At 36.8% G+C, this 15755-nt stretch overlaps 1 protein-coding gene and 1 long non-coding RNA gene across 4 annotated transcripts in view; both read right to left on the bottom strand.

Annotated features, from left to right (window-relative positions):
- The window catches only part of LOC121372449 (phospholipase D1-like), a 110936-nt gene that overhangs the window by 35244 nt on the left and 59937 nt on the right, over positions 1-15755 (bottom strand). For all 3 annotated transcript variants that reach the window (XM_041498754.1, XM_041498755.1, XM_041498757.1), the window contains exons 12-14: positions 5939-6078; positions 3207-3312; positions 1600-2910 (exon numbers count right to left, since the gene is read on the bottom strand). In XM_041498754.1, coding sequence (XP_041354688.1) covers positions 1600-2910; positions 3207-3312; positions 5939-6078 — 1557 coding nt within the window. The remainder of the gene's footprint in view (positions 1-1599; positions 2911-3206; positions 3313-5938; positions 6079-15755) is intronic.
- On the bottom strand, positions 9324-14295 carry LOC121372450. The gene is made up of 3 exons (XR_005957930.1): positions 13441-14295; positions 11464-11514; positions 9324-9439 (listed from the first exon to the last, which is right to left on the bottom strand). It is a non-coding gene; the product is annotated as an uncharacterized LOC121372450 (long non-coding RNA).

The raw sequence follows: 15755 nt of genomic DNA, 5'->3' as shown, positions 1-15755 counted from the left end.
GTTAGGGTCAGAGTTGGGGTCAGAATTAGGGTCTAACCAGTAATATTAAAAGAGTACTTACAAATTTATGTCTCGGCCTGTGATCACCCAGAGCTGCCAACCCCTAGCCACAAGTGAGAGTAGCATTCATGACAAGATGAGTATAGCAAATATTTGAGCGTAGCATTGCCAAATGTCATAATTAAACAACAGCAAAAGAAAACACCAAATAATTATGTCATAGTAACCGCAAAAGACTGGATCATGCTATTTTTAGCATGAATAACGCTTGTCGTCGGTTAAGGGATATGGACATACCCGAATTGTAACGAATGTTGTCAAATAAGTCGGATAATTTAAACAGGATTATGAATGACCAGATTTTTTTTTTTTTAAAACAGCATCGAAATGCAATAAACCCAAAATTAACTGTTGTGGCATGATGTGATCAGTACTAAATTTGAATGCTTATATTCTTATTTCAAGTTAAAATTAAAATTACACTATTCCTAACTGGCATACGCTCATATGCAATTTTCTATATTCACGGGATGCAAGCGTAACATAACTAAAGAACAGTTCTTTGAAGGTTTTTTAGTACACGACACTGGGGTTGGCCTACAGTAAAACTACATGTCTGTTACTGAATATACATGTATCTTACTGTACATAACTGTTTTACAATGGTTCTTTATCTGCAAATTATACTTTTATATGTTGGAATAAAAAAAAAAAAAAGCCACAGTAATGAGAAAAGATTACGTCCAATTTTTAGTATTACTGCCAGAAATCACTTGCTTTTCAACTGTACTCTGTAGACCTATAATTGTGATAAAGATGAAACGTATACGCTTGGCAAATAAAACATAATTCGTTAGTAGAAACTTTGGCCAAATACACTACCGGTAATCATCCAGTAATGTATATCTGTTGCAAAAGTTATTACTGGTTTTCATTAGCGTATAATACTGGATTTTTTTCAACTGAGTGTAGCAATTTGGGCACGAGCGTAGCAAACGTCAACTAAGCGTAGCAAACTACACCCAAAGCATAGCACTTGGCAGCTCTGATCACCCTACTTTAGGGTTAGGGTCAGAGTCGGGGTCAGAATTAGGGTCTAACCAGTAATGTTAAAAGAGTACTTCCATTGTATGTCTCGGCCCGTGACCACCCTACTTTAGGGTTAGGGTCAGAGTCGGGGTCAGAATTAGGGTCTAACCAGTAATGTTAAAAGAGTACTTCCATTGTATGTCTCGGCCCGTGACCACCCTACTTTAGGGTTAAGGTCAGAGTCGGGGTCAGAATTAGGGTCTAACCAGTAATGTTAAAAGAGTACTTCCATTGTATGTCTCGGCCCGTGACCACCCTACTTTAGGGTTAAGGTCAGAGTCGGGGTCAGAATTAGGGTCTAACCAGTAATGTTAAAAGAGTACTTCCATTGTATGTCTCGGCCCGTGATCACCCCACTTTAGGGTTAGGGTCAGAATTAGGGTCTAACCAGTAATGTTAAAAGAGTACTTACAAATATATGTCTCGGCCCATGATCACCCCACTTTAGGGTTAGGGTCAGAGTCAGGGTCAGAATTAGGGTCTAACCAGTGATATTAAAAGAGTACTTACTAACTTATGTGTTGGCCTCTGAGCCCCGAACATGAGCTGTTTGCTGATGTTCTCCGGGGTCTGTGGCTCTCGCACGACCGACTCAAACGTCTTCACGACTAGCACCATCCTCATCCCCCGTCTAACACGGTTCGCCGCCTCACGATGTTCTTCATGCTCATATTTGTGGTTGTTGTCTTTTCCATAAGTAATTCTCTTCAGATCTTTTTTGTTGCTCCCACCATTACCAAGCTGAGTATGTTCTGAGCTAGGCGTGTCATACGAAGCATGATCCACACTGTCCACAACAATTTTCACACTAGATCCAGTGTATTTAGATCCAGATTTTTGAACAAAGTCAGATGAAGCACCAAACTGCTGCCCTGCTGTAGAATCCTCGGCGTGTTCAACCTCCTGTACCGATCGTTTATCTTCAGATTTCACGCCCGAGGATCCCTGTACTGACTGTCTCTCTTCAGATTTGACGCCCAAGTGACCACCGACCGAGGATTTCTGTACTGACTGTCCCTCTTCGGATTTCACGCCCGAGTTACCACCGACCGAGGATCCCTGTATTGACTGTCTCTCTTCGGATTTCACGCCCGAGTTACCACCGACCGAGGATACCTGTACTGACTGTCTCTCTTCGGATTTCACGTCCGAGTCACCACTGACCGAGGATCCCTGTACTGACTGTCTCTCTTCGGATTTCACGCCCGAGTTAGTGCTGCCAGAGGATCCCTGTACTGACTGTCTCTCTTCGGATTTCACGCCCGAGTTACCACCGACTGAGGATCCCTGTACTGACTGTCTCTCTTCGGTTTTCACGCCCGAGTTACCACTGACCGAGGATCCCTGTACTGACTGTCTCTCTTCGGTTTTCACGCCCGAGTTACCACTGACCGAGGATCCCTGTACTGACTGTCTCTCTTCGGATTTCACGCCCGAGTTACCACCGACTGAGGATCCCTGTACTGACCGTCTCTCTTCGGTTTTCACGCCCGAGTTAGTGCTGCCAGAGGATCCCTGTACTGACTGTCTCTCTTCAGATTTCACGCCCGAGTTAGTGCTGCCAGAGGATCCCTGTACTGACTGTCTCTCTTCAGATTTCACGCCTGAGTTAACACCGACCGAGGATCCCTGTACTGACTGTCTCTCTTTGGATTTCACGCCCGAGTTAGTGCTGCTAGAGGATGGAGTGGTGATCTCGGAAACCCTGTCTATATTACTGTCATGGACGTGCACTTCATATGAACCCAGTGTCAGTTGGTTATCGCTGCTGGTTTCCAGGGGAGTGGGTGGCCTGACAGAAGAATGTAGGTCACCAGTAAGCTGAAATAATAATAGAATAATGTAAACATTATTTAAAAGTCCATTTTCAAAAGCTTTAACCCACAGTTGTGTGATGACATTATAATTCTGGATGTAGCTTTCATTTTATTTGATCTGCTGCAAGATTTTGAAATATATTTTAAAAAACAAGGTAATGTGAATATGTCCCAACATGCATATATTTTAAGCTTATCCTAAAGTTACATTGCTTTGACCTATCGGTGATTTGTACAGTTAGTTTTTACTGTTCAAGTAAGCTATAATTCTTGTATATGGGTCTCCACGTGGCTGTATACCTCTGTAATGTATGTTGACTCTGTGTTGTGTGTTTGCATCATGATTCCTGTCGATTTTGGCTGAGAAGTTAAAGATTTCAGTACTATAGATCCAAGGTCAACGAGTCTAAAACAAACAAAAATAATTAAATACTTCAAGATTCAATGTCAACTGTAGTTTTGACTCACATAGCTGAAAGCTCTATTAATATTCCAACGATATCCTTCAATCTCTACCTTCATCCATCCCCACCTCTCCTCCAGCCTTCAGCTTGTGGAGACTGCCCCAGAGAATCACTGTACCGAGTTCCAAATACATTCAATCAAACTCCAGGGGGAGACGGACGTCAAAGAAAAGTTTCAGAAAATCTTCATTGATGAAGAACACAGTTAAACAGATAATTTGATTTACCAAATGAATGTTTAAGAATGTCCCAACACAAAACTACACATCAGCTATTGGGTGTAAAATGCAACGGTTTCCTTTTTTTTCAATCCCTCTGCCAACAAGCAGTCAGCTGATGGACGTGAAAGATTACCTGTGCTGTTCATTGTCAAACATTACCTGTGTTGTTTGTTGTGAAAGATTACCTGTGTAGTTGTTGTGAAAGAGTACCTGTGTTGTTCATTGTGAAAGTTTACCCGTGTTGTTGTTGTCAATGATTACCTGTGTTGTTGTCAATGATTACCTGTGTTGTTGTCAATGATTTCCTGTGTTGTTGTTGTCAAAGATTACCTGTGTTGTTTGTTGTCAAAGATTACTTTGTGTGTTCATTGTCAAAGATTACCTGTGTTGTTGTCAATGATTACCTGTGTTGTTGTTGTGAAAGATTACCTGTGTTGTTTGTTGTGAAAGATTACCTTGTGTGTTCATTGTCAAAGATTACCTGTGTTGTTTGTTGTGAAAGATTACCTGTGTAGTTGTTGTGAAAGATTACCTGTGTTGTTGTTGTGAAAGATTACATGTGTTGTTCATTGTGAAAGTTTACCTGTGTTGTTGTTGTCAATGATTACCTGTATTGTTGTTGTGAAAGATTACCTGTGTTGTTTGTTGTTAAAGATTACCTGTGTAGTTGTTGTGAAAGATGACCTGTGTTGTTCATTGTGAAAGTTTACCCGTGTTGTTGTTGTGAAAGATTACCTGTGTAGTTGTTGTGAAAGATTACCTGTGTTGTTTGTTGTCAAAGATTACCTGTGTAGTTGTTGTGAAAGATTACCTGTGTTGTTTGTTGTCAAAGATTACCTGTGTTGTTGTCAATGATTACCTGTGTTGTTGTGAAAGATTACCAGTGTTGTTTGTTGTCAAAGATTACCTTGTGTTCATTGTTCAACCTGTGTTGTTGTCAATGATTACCTGTGTTGTTGTTGTGAAAGATTACCTGTGTTGTTTGTTGTTAAAGATTACCTGTGTTGTTGTCAATGATTACCTGTGTTGTTGTCAATGATTACCTGTGTTGTTGTTGTGAAAGATTACCTGTGTTGTTTGTTGTTAAAGATTACCTGTGTTGTTGTCAATGATTACCTGTGTTGTTGTCAATGATTACCTGTGTTGTTGTCAAATGATTACCTGTGTTGTTGTTGTGAAAGATTACCTGTGTTGTTTGTTGTTAATGATTACCTGGGTAGTTGTTGTGAAAGATTACCTGTGTTGTTCATTGTGAAAGTTTACCCTTGTTGTTGTGAAAGATTACCTGTGTAGTTGTTGTGAAAGATTACCTGTGTTGTTTGTTGTCAAAGATTACCTGTGTTGTTGTCAATGATTACCTGTGTTGTTGTTGTGAAAGATTACCTGTGTTGTTTGTTGTCAAAGATTACCGTGTGTGTTCATTGTTCAACCTGTGTTGTTGTCAATGATTACCTGTGTTGTTGTTGTGAAATATTACCTGTGTTGTTTGTTGTTAAAGATTACCTGTGTTGTTGTTAATGATTACCTGTATTGTTGTCAATGATTACTTGTGTTGTTGTCAATGATTACCTGTGTTGTTGTTAAAGATTACCTGTGTAGTTGTTGTGAAAGATTACCTGTGTTGTTCATTGTGAAAGTTTACCCGTGTTGTTGTTGTGAAAGATTACCTGTGTAGTTGTTGTGAAAGATTACCTGTGTTGTTTGTTGTCAAAGATTACCTGTGTTGTTGTCAATGATTACCTGTGTGTTGTTGTTGTGAAAGATTACCTGTGTTGTTTGTTGTCAAAGATTACCGTGTGTGTTCATTGTTCAACCTGTGTTGTTGTCAATGATTACCTGTGTTGTTGTCAATGATTACCTGTGTTGTTGTCAAATGATTACCTGTGTTGTTGTTGTGAAAGATTACCTGTGTTGTTTGTTGTTAAAGATTACCTGTGTAGTTGTTGTGAAAGATTACCTGTGTTGTTCATTGTGAAAGTTTACCCGTGTTGTTGTTGTGAAAGATTACCTATGTAGTTGTTGTGAAAGATTACCTGTGTTGTTTGTTGTCAAAGATTACCTGTGTTGTTGTCAATGATTACCTGTGTTGTTGTTGTGAAAGATTACCTGTGTTTTTTGTTGTCAAAGATTACCCTGTGTGTTCATTGTTCAACCTGTGTTGTTGTCAATGATTACCTGTGTTGTTGTTGTGAAAGATTACCTGTGTTGTTTGTTGTTAAAGATTACCTGTGTTGTTGTCAATGATTACCGGTGTTGTTGTTGTGAAAGATTACCTGTGTTGTTTGTTGTGAAAGATTACCTGTGTTGTTGTGAAAGATTACCTGTGTTGTTTGTTGTCAAAGATTACCTGTGTTGGTCATTGTCCCATCTACCATAACAAAGATCGAATCCCCCGAGGAAAGCCACCTTCTGGTCTATGACGACCACCTTCTCATGATGCGTCCACAGTAACACTCCACTGGTTGCGTGATCCGGGTGACGCAGCACCTGAAACAAGAATTTGTACATTACCTTTACTGTGTCACTCATACACACAGGTAGACAAGGAATACAATATCTGTGACACTCACCACACACAGGTAGACAAGGAATACAATATCTGTGACACTCACCAAACAGGTAGAAAACAAGAGTTTGTACATTACATTCACCGTGACACTCACCACACACATGTAGAAAACAAGAGTTTGTACATTACATTCACCGTGGTACTTACCACACACAGGTAGACAAGGAATACATTCACCATGACACTCACCACACAGAGGTAGAAAACAAGAGTTTGTACATTACATTCACCGTGACACTCACCACACACAGGTAGACAAGGAATACATTCACCATGACACTCACCACACACAGGTAGACAAGGAATACAATATCTGTGACACTCACCAAACAGGTAGAAAACAAGAGTTTGTACATTACATTCACCGTGACACTCACCACACACATGTAGAAACAAGAGTTTGTACATTACATTCACCGTGACACTCACCACACACAGGTAGACAAGGAATACATTCACCATGACACTCACCACACAGAGGTAGAAAACAAGAGTGTGTACATTACATTCACCGTGACACTCACCACACACAGGTAGACAAGGAATACACTCACCATGACACTCACCACACACAGGTAGACAAGGAATACATTATCTGTGACACTCACCACACACAGGTAGAAAACAAGAGTTTGTACATTACATTCACTGTGACCCTCACCACACACAGGTAAACACGGAATACATTCACCGTGTCCCTCACCACACACAGATAGACAAGGAATACATTCACCATGACACTCACCACACACAGGTAGACAACAAGAGTTTGTACATTACATTCACCGTGACCCTCACCACACACAGGTAGACAAGGAATACATTCACCGTGACCCTCACCACACACAGATAGAAAACGAGTTTGTACATTACATTCACCGTGACCCTCACCACACACAGGTAGACAAGGAATACATTCACCGTGACCCTCACCACACACAGGTAGACAAGGAATACATTCACCGTGACACTCACCACACACAGGTAGACAAGGAATACATTATCTGTGACACTCATCACACACAGGTAGAAAACAAGAGTTTGTACATTACATTTACCGTCACACTTACCACACACAGGTAGACAAGGAATACATTATCTCTGATACTCACCACACACAGATAGAAAACGAGTTTGTACATTACATTCACCGTGACCCTCACCACACACAGATAGAAAACGAGTTTGTACATTACATTCACCGTGACCCTCACCACACACAGGTAGACAAGGAATACATTCACCGTGACCCTCACCACACACAGGTAGACAAGGAATACATTCACCGTGACACTCACCACACACAGGTAGACAAGGAATACATTATCTGTGACACTCATCACACACAGGTAGAAAACAAGAGTTTGTACATTACATTTACCGTCACACTTACCACACACAGGTAGACAAGGAATACATTATCTCTGACACTCACCACACACAGATAGAAAACGAGTTTGTACATTACATTCACCGTGACACTTACCACACAGGTAGACAAGGAATACATTATCTGTGACACTCACCACACAGAGGTAGAAAACAAGAGGTTGTACATTACATTCACCGTGACACTTATCACACACAGGTAGACAAGGAATACATTCACCATGACACTCACCACACATATAGAAAACAAGAGTTTGTACATTACATTCACTGTGACCCTCACCACACACAGGTAGACAAGGAATACATTCACCGTGACCCTCACCACACAGATAGAAAACGAGTTTGTACATTACATTCACCGTGACCCTAACCACACACAGGTAGATAAGGAATACATTCACCATGTCCCTCACACAGGTAGACAAGGAATACATTCACTGTGACCCTCACCACACACAGGTAGACAAGGAATACATTCACTGTGACACTCACCACACACAGGTAGACAAGGAATACATTATCTGTGACACTCACCACACACAGGTAGACAAGGAATACATTATCTGTGACACTCACCACACAGGTAGAAAACAAGAGTTTGTATGTTACATTCACCGTGACACTCATCACACACAGGTAGAAAACAAGAGTTTGTATGTTACATTCACCGTGACACTCACCACACACGGGTAGACAAGGAATACATTATCTGTGACACTCACCACACACAGGTAGAAAACAAGAGTTTGTATGTTACCCTTACCGAAATGACTTATATTTTTCACTTATAAGTGAAGTATAAGTCGTTAATATTTTTCAAGTATAAGTGACTTATAAGTAAACGATTAGGATTTTGTATGCAAATGAGGTATCACTTATACAAAGTATATGTGACATATAGGTGAAGTGTTAACCATATATATAAGTGAAGTGTAAGTCATTCGCTAATATTTAACAGAAGTATTAGATATATATAAGTGACTTATAAGTGAAATATAAGTGAAGTATAAGTGATTCACTGGTATTTAACAGAAACTGCTGTATAAGTAAAGTATAGGTGAAGTATAAGTGATTCACCGATATTTTACAAAAATGCTGTATAAGTGAAATATAAGTGAAGTATAAGTAATTCACTGATATTTACAAACATTGCTGTATAAGTGAAGTATAAGTGATTCACTGATATTTTACAAAAATGCTGTATAAGTGAAATATAAGTGAAGTATAAGTGATTCAATGGTATTTCACAGAAACTGCTGTATAAGTAAAGTATAGGTGAAGTATAAGTGATTCACTGATACTTCACAGAAACTGCTGTATAAGTAAAGTATAGGTGAAGTATAAGTGATTCACTGATATTTTACAAAAACGCTGTATAAGTGAAGTATAAGTGAAATATAAGTGAATATCAAAGGCTGTGGTATGTTCTGTCCTGATCATATAAAAAGATGACTTGCAGCTTTTGAAACATGTAGAGAGCTTCCTCTGAAGACTATGGGTCAGAATTAATTATCAATTTAATTTTTTACATCCAGCAGTTGGTGATGAACTAATCATTAAACAAATGAAAATAGGCAGCAATCTGTCCTTGGAGGCCAAATTTCAATATTCTCGGGCAATTGCTGTATTAATGCCACCGCTTACACACCCTATCTGTAAACTAGCTGTCCACAAAACATAAAAATTGAAGCACAATAGTCTTAACAAACAAAGTGATGTTTCATTCTGACTCACTAATATATCTGAACAGTATATACAAACAAATATTTTATAAATACTATATATATTTATTTCCAACTGTTAGATTGGATTATTTCACATCCATTTTCCTCAGTTGTCCTGTTCAGTGTCATCTTGATATATGTCATCCAACATTCAGATGGGATTCTGAAAAACAAATGTAGTCTGGATAGATCTGTTATGTAATTAGCTATTGTTTATTATTAATGTAAACATTTAGTTCTTTCTGTTAGTTTTAAAAAGACTACCCTAGAGAATCATAGCGTACCAAGTTTCCGGTGTGGGGAATCAAAATTTCAAGAGAAAGCAAACTAATTTTCAGTTAAATTTTCAAGTTTACTTTTTTACCTGGTATCAATCAAATCTCAAGGATAAAACAGACTTTGAAATATTCAATGTTGACCTTTAATTTTAATTATGAAGAAATCAAAAAATAAAATACATGATATATATTTGAATCTAAAGAATCTGTACCAATTTTCAGGCCTACAAAATATAAACTATTACAAAAAGATAAAGGGTGTTGGACTGGGAGGGAAATAATGAAATTAAAAAACAAACAAACATACATTTGTCTACATGTATTAGTTTGTACATGTCAACTACATGTAGAGGCACTGATTTTCCGTTTCAGATTTTTCCCTTTTCCGTTTCATAATGTTACAAATTCCGGGTTTTTCCGTTTCAGTATTAAACAAATTCTGTCTTTGTTTCACACACACACACACACACACACACACACACACACACACACCGCAATTAATTGCTGGTATAAAATAAATAAATATGCAATGAGGCAAAACATGTCAGTAGTTTGTATTTATTTTTGGTTTAAATTTAACCACGAATACACCACGAGACAGACTTCGGACATTTTCGGTTTTCTTTACGATATGATCAGGAAAATAATTACAAACGGCTATAAACCACTTCCCTTGTATAATTTATTTTGAACAAAGCCTGGCATACAATATGCAATTATGGCATTCCTTTGTGAGATCGGAAATATGGCAATGCCGCAAATGTTAAAAATTAATAAGCAAACATAACATAATATATCTTTCACTGAGTAAATATCGGACAATTTTAGCTCACAATGTTTGGTTTTTCCCGTTAAATCGTCGGGAATAAGCGAAGAAAACATGACTGGTAAAACGTCTAGATACTCTACATTAAACATTTGACGTAACATACAAAGGTACTAGTGTCGTAGCGTAGCACAGGCAGATGTCAGTGTCCATAGTTTCTAGTTCGAAAAATAAATTATAATTAATCAAATGCGCTAAAGTTAAATAATGTTTTGGAAAAAAATTGGGAATTCCGTTTCAGATAGTTATTTCCGCGATTGCGGAAAATCAGTGCCTCTATACATGTACATCATAGAACTGCATGCAACTCCTTTCAAGCTATAGGGGTAAAGCGCTCGATTGATGCACGGTTGACGCATGATCGATCCCTGTCGATGGACCCTTAGGGCTTTTCTTGTTCCATGACTGGTATATCGAAGGCTGTGGTATGTGCTATCCTGTCTGTGCATATAAAAGATCCCTTGCTACTAATGGAAAATTGTAGCAGGTTTCTTCTCGCTTAATTAATGATTAATTAATCATCGGCTATTGGATGTCAAACATTTGGTAATTCTGACTCGTAGTCAGCTACAGCTTTTCTAATGCAGCAAAGGGTCTTTTATATATGCACTTTACCACAGACAGGAAAGCACATACCACAGTCTTTGTCCAGTTGTGGTGCACTGGTTAGAACGAGAAAAAGCCCTGCATGCTTGTCAGTGACCATACATGTGATGTCAGATGCTGTTCAAATGTAAACTGAAGTTACTTTTTTTAATTATTAAAATGTTTAATTCAAGATGCTCACTCAAGAATATGGGCGGACAAGGAAGAATTGAAAAAAAAAAAAAAAAATTCTAATGTTAAGGAAAGTGTAAAAGTTATTATCCTGAAATAGATGTTTTAAAAATTATCAACCAACCATCATGCAGAGATTGCATTTCCTACTAACCTGATAACACATGTTAAAGTTAATTTCCAAGTGATCTGGTATAATCAAACATTTCTGAATAATTATGTATAATGGCTTGTGACATTGAAGACCACCTCTTACACATCAAGTCATGCATCTTAAAACAAGATTATTGTTTGTTAAATACATACCAGTCACAAATATTTCCATAATATGATGACCAGAATGTGCTGACGATTTTTCTGGAAAAAAAAATATATATATATATATATATATATAACTTGTGTTTCTTGTAATCAAATAAATGTCCATTTCATCCTCATGCAAACCAATCCATCCCCAAAGGTATGTCAATATCCTATCCAAGAATTTTCCTGTGTCAGTTTAAGAGTTTTATAGTTTTTTTCAAAAGAGAAGACAAGCGTTTTGAAAAGAAATTAACTGGCATGGGGCGAAAAGGCTTGATACCACACCCCAGTCAAAGTAATATGAAACAATTTTTAGAATATAAATACAAAATGCAACCAAAGATGTGTTGTAAATATTTGGGGGCATCCATATCGACATTTGGGGGTGAAGTGAACAGAGGAGTAAACAGGTAACACAAAAATATAATGGTATAAATATTTTAATTTTATATATATATTCTCAGCAAACAATAAGTATGCATCGATTGGCAATTGTTGCACGATTTCGTATGTATTTCATCTTGGTAAGTGGTATCCTGTTGTGGGATGGTGCATAGATACAAATACATTGCTACTAATTAATTTTTAGCATGTTCCCTCTGAAAAATTATATGTCAAAATTACCTGTTTGACATCCAATAGCCAATGATTAATAAATCAATGTGCTCTAGTGGTGTCTTTAAAGAAAACAAACTTACTTTTTGTATAGACAATGAATCCATGACGTTTTGCCCCCAGTTTGGCCTGTTCCCTCCATGTACCAGTTCACCCCCAAATCCCAATTATTTGTTACTTTTAAACAATTACTGTATTTTTCTTTAGAGGCATGTTAAACTGTGTGTGTGTGTGTGTGTGTTTCTTTTCTTAGAGGGGAGGGATTGTCGTCTTTCCACAATTTGGTTGGATCCTGAGTCAGTCCGGGCACATTTGACATAATCACCAGTTTAATTAATTAATTAATACATATAAATCTTTATGGGGGTGAACTGGTACCTTTGTTGGGGCGAACTGGTTAAGCACGCGAGGGCGAACTGACATCCGATTTGGGGGAGAAACGTCTGGTACCCTAAACAATTGAGGTTTATTGTAGCCCAAACCAAATTTTACTTTCAAATAATTAATTTTGTACATGTACCAAAAAAATATGAATGCATGACTTTGTGATCCCAAGCCTGATCACCAGAAAGGATTATGAAATATACCGGTACACATTATGTTGCTTAAAATTATAAAACAAAATGTTTTATAAGCTTAAAAAAAAGATCAATAACTATCTCTAAGTTTAACCGTACATTGATTCTAACAAATATTTTTATAATTTGTTGGTGGTAATGAGGAAGACTTGCCAAACAACCAATTACCTAAGCCAAAATCATTTTTATTACCTGACATAATTGGGGGTGAACTGACTGGGGGTGAACTGGTTTGGGGACCGAAACATATGGTACCCATAAACAATATATATTACTAAGTAAAATGAAAAATGACTGCTACTTGTGATACTTTAAATAAATTAAACAAATTAAAACTAAATTAATTTGTAAACAAAGACTGCTGACCTATCAGAGTACGTGAAACTGGTCATGTGACCTAAATCACCCCAAAAAAGCATTACTATCGTTGTAAAAATCTGTACCCATCGGTGAAATAACAACACTTTTTCTGTAATAAATGCATCAATTTGGCATCTTAAAATATTTATTTTGCATTTAAATGTATTATTTATGATGTCAATGTGATCTATGTGTATTTAAATTGCCCCTGAAAAATATGCCTTGATCGGCCATTTTGGAAATTTTCTGTGTCATGACCCAATGTTGCTTCATGTAGAACACGTTGCATCATGTAGAACACGTTACATTCGTTCGATTGTCATCAAACATCACACAATATTAGAACAAATACAGTTAAAGATGTCACCTTAGGCCTATATATTAAAGGTGTCTAGAATAAGTAAGAAAATAGTAAAATCATGTTTACCTTTTTTTCCTTCCAAACGTGACGAAAATAGTAGGACATCCGAAACTTGATCGAAGTTCTTCATTTTCCGCCATAGCCAAGTATTCGGTAATAAACTGTGATTGTTTCTGCTCAATCAAAATGATCTCAAATCCAATTCATAATGCAAAATACACAATGTTTTGTCATTATTTATTATTAAATTTATTTTGGCAAACTGCAAATGGCGCGTTTTTTCCTGGTGTTATCTCTAAGCCAATCAAATCCCAGGTATGACTGTTTAGGAACCGACCAATCATATTATCGCTTTTAACCTTCGTTCGTCTTTTAAGACGACACTGACTTATAATAATTATAATAATAATAATAATAATAATAATTATTATTATTATTATCATAATTATGTACTAATCTAACGCCTTTGTGGCCTTCTGTCTATTAAGCATTATAAATTATTACTCTGCATATGGCGTATGGCATTACCATTTTTTTTTTTTTTTTTTTTTTTTTTTTTTATAATACCAAAGCTCATATTTTTTCTAGCGAATAAAGATAACGTTACCTAAAGGTGTGGGTATTTTTTTCCAAAAATATGTGATGATCCCATCATGAACAATTCGACCCCCCCCCCCCCCCCCCCCCCCCCGAATTTTTTTTTTTTTTTTTTTTTTTTTTTTTTAAATTTTTGTTGTTGTTTCTATAAATGGATTTGTGAGAACCAGGGATGGGAGTGATACACCAGCTTACTATATTTTTCTTCCTTGTGATTTAACAAAAAAACTAACATTTTTATTATTATGTGTGTGAAAATTCATATTAAAAAAAAATCAAAAAAAAAATCAATCTTAATAAATAATAGACCAAAAGTAATGATACCTGAAAGGAAAGGGGGGGGGGGGGGGGGCACAATCTGTTATAGTAATATCAATTCATTTTAATTTGGTTTTTGTGCCTATTTTCACACAATCTGGTAAAAAAAAAAAAAAAAAGTGGTGGTGGGTGGGTGTGAGACATACAGCATGAATACAGCATGGCTAGCTAGCTGGAACAACAGTACCGACAGCAACTGCCATATGTGTGTCAGTATTATTATAATAACAACAAATTAACAATAATTAAGATTTTTTTAAAAACAATTTTTATTGACTTTATTTTTTTTAAATTATTTATTTTATTATTTAATTGAAATTATAATTATATTATTATTTAGCAGCAATATATATATATATATATATATATATATATATATATATGTATGAGATGTGAGTGGTAGCCTACCCTGTAATATTTAGTTTTTAGCCCCCCCCCCCCAAAAAAAAAAAATCCATACTGTGATGGATAAACATTGTGCATTGTCATGGGGATCACTTCCTCCCCCCCCCCCCCCCCATCAGCTACTTTTTACAGATCTTTATTATGACAGGTGTGTCGGGATGGGGGAGTCTATTGAAAGCAAGGAGGTAGTATGGGATAATTACAAGATGATCCTGTTTTAATCATATATAACCCACCCCGACTTTTTTTTTTTTTTATTTTTTTTTTATAAATTATCATAAATACTATCTAAATCTGCTAAATGTATGTTTGGTTGTTTAGCCACAGTTCCCAATGAATTCGATAAATCCTGTGAGAAGTTATGAATTTTTAAAAAATAACCATGAAAATGTTTTGGACTTAGTTTTTCCCCCGTTCATTTGGAACACATCATTTCCTTTAAAAAAGGACTATCTCCAAACTAATATTTCACTTATATTTCACTTGTAGAAACAACAAAAAAAAGATCTAATTCCAGTTCACTTATACCACTGATAAACCACTTATAGGTGAAATATATGTGGAGTATCAGTGAAGTATCAATTAACCATTTTTTTCACTTATACTTATACACACTGATACTTCACTTATACCAATATATAGGTAACTTATAAGTGGCGTATAAGTAAAGTATATTCCACTTATAAGTTTGTATAGGTTATTTCCGTAAGGGCATTCACCGTGACACTCACCACACACAGGTAGAAAACAAGAGTTTGTATGTTACATTCACTGTGACACTCACCACACAGAGGTAGAAAACAAGAGTTTGTACATTACATTCACCGTGACCCTCACCACACACAGGTAGACAAGGAATACATTATCTGTGACACTCACCACACACAGGTAGAAAACAAGAGTTTGTATGTTACATTCACTGTGACACTCACCACACAAAGGTAGACAAGGAATACATTATCTGTGACACTCACCACACACAGGTAGAAAACAAGAGTTTGTATGTTACATTCACCGTGACACTCACCACACACAGGTAGACAAGGAATACATTATCTGTG

The sequence above is a fragment of the Gigantopelta aegis genome, chromosome 4 (genome assembly GCF_016097555.1).
Source record: "Gigantopelta aegis isolate Gae_Host chromosome 4, Gae_host_genome, whole genome shotgun sequence".
NCBI classification, from domain to species: Eukaryota; Metazoa; Mollusca; class Gastropoda; order Neomphalida; family Peltospiridae; genus Gigantopelta; species Gigantopelta aegis.
This window is presented reverse-complemented; position numbering and strand designations above follow the sequence as displayed.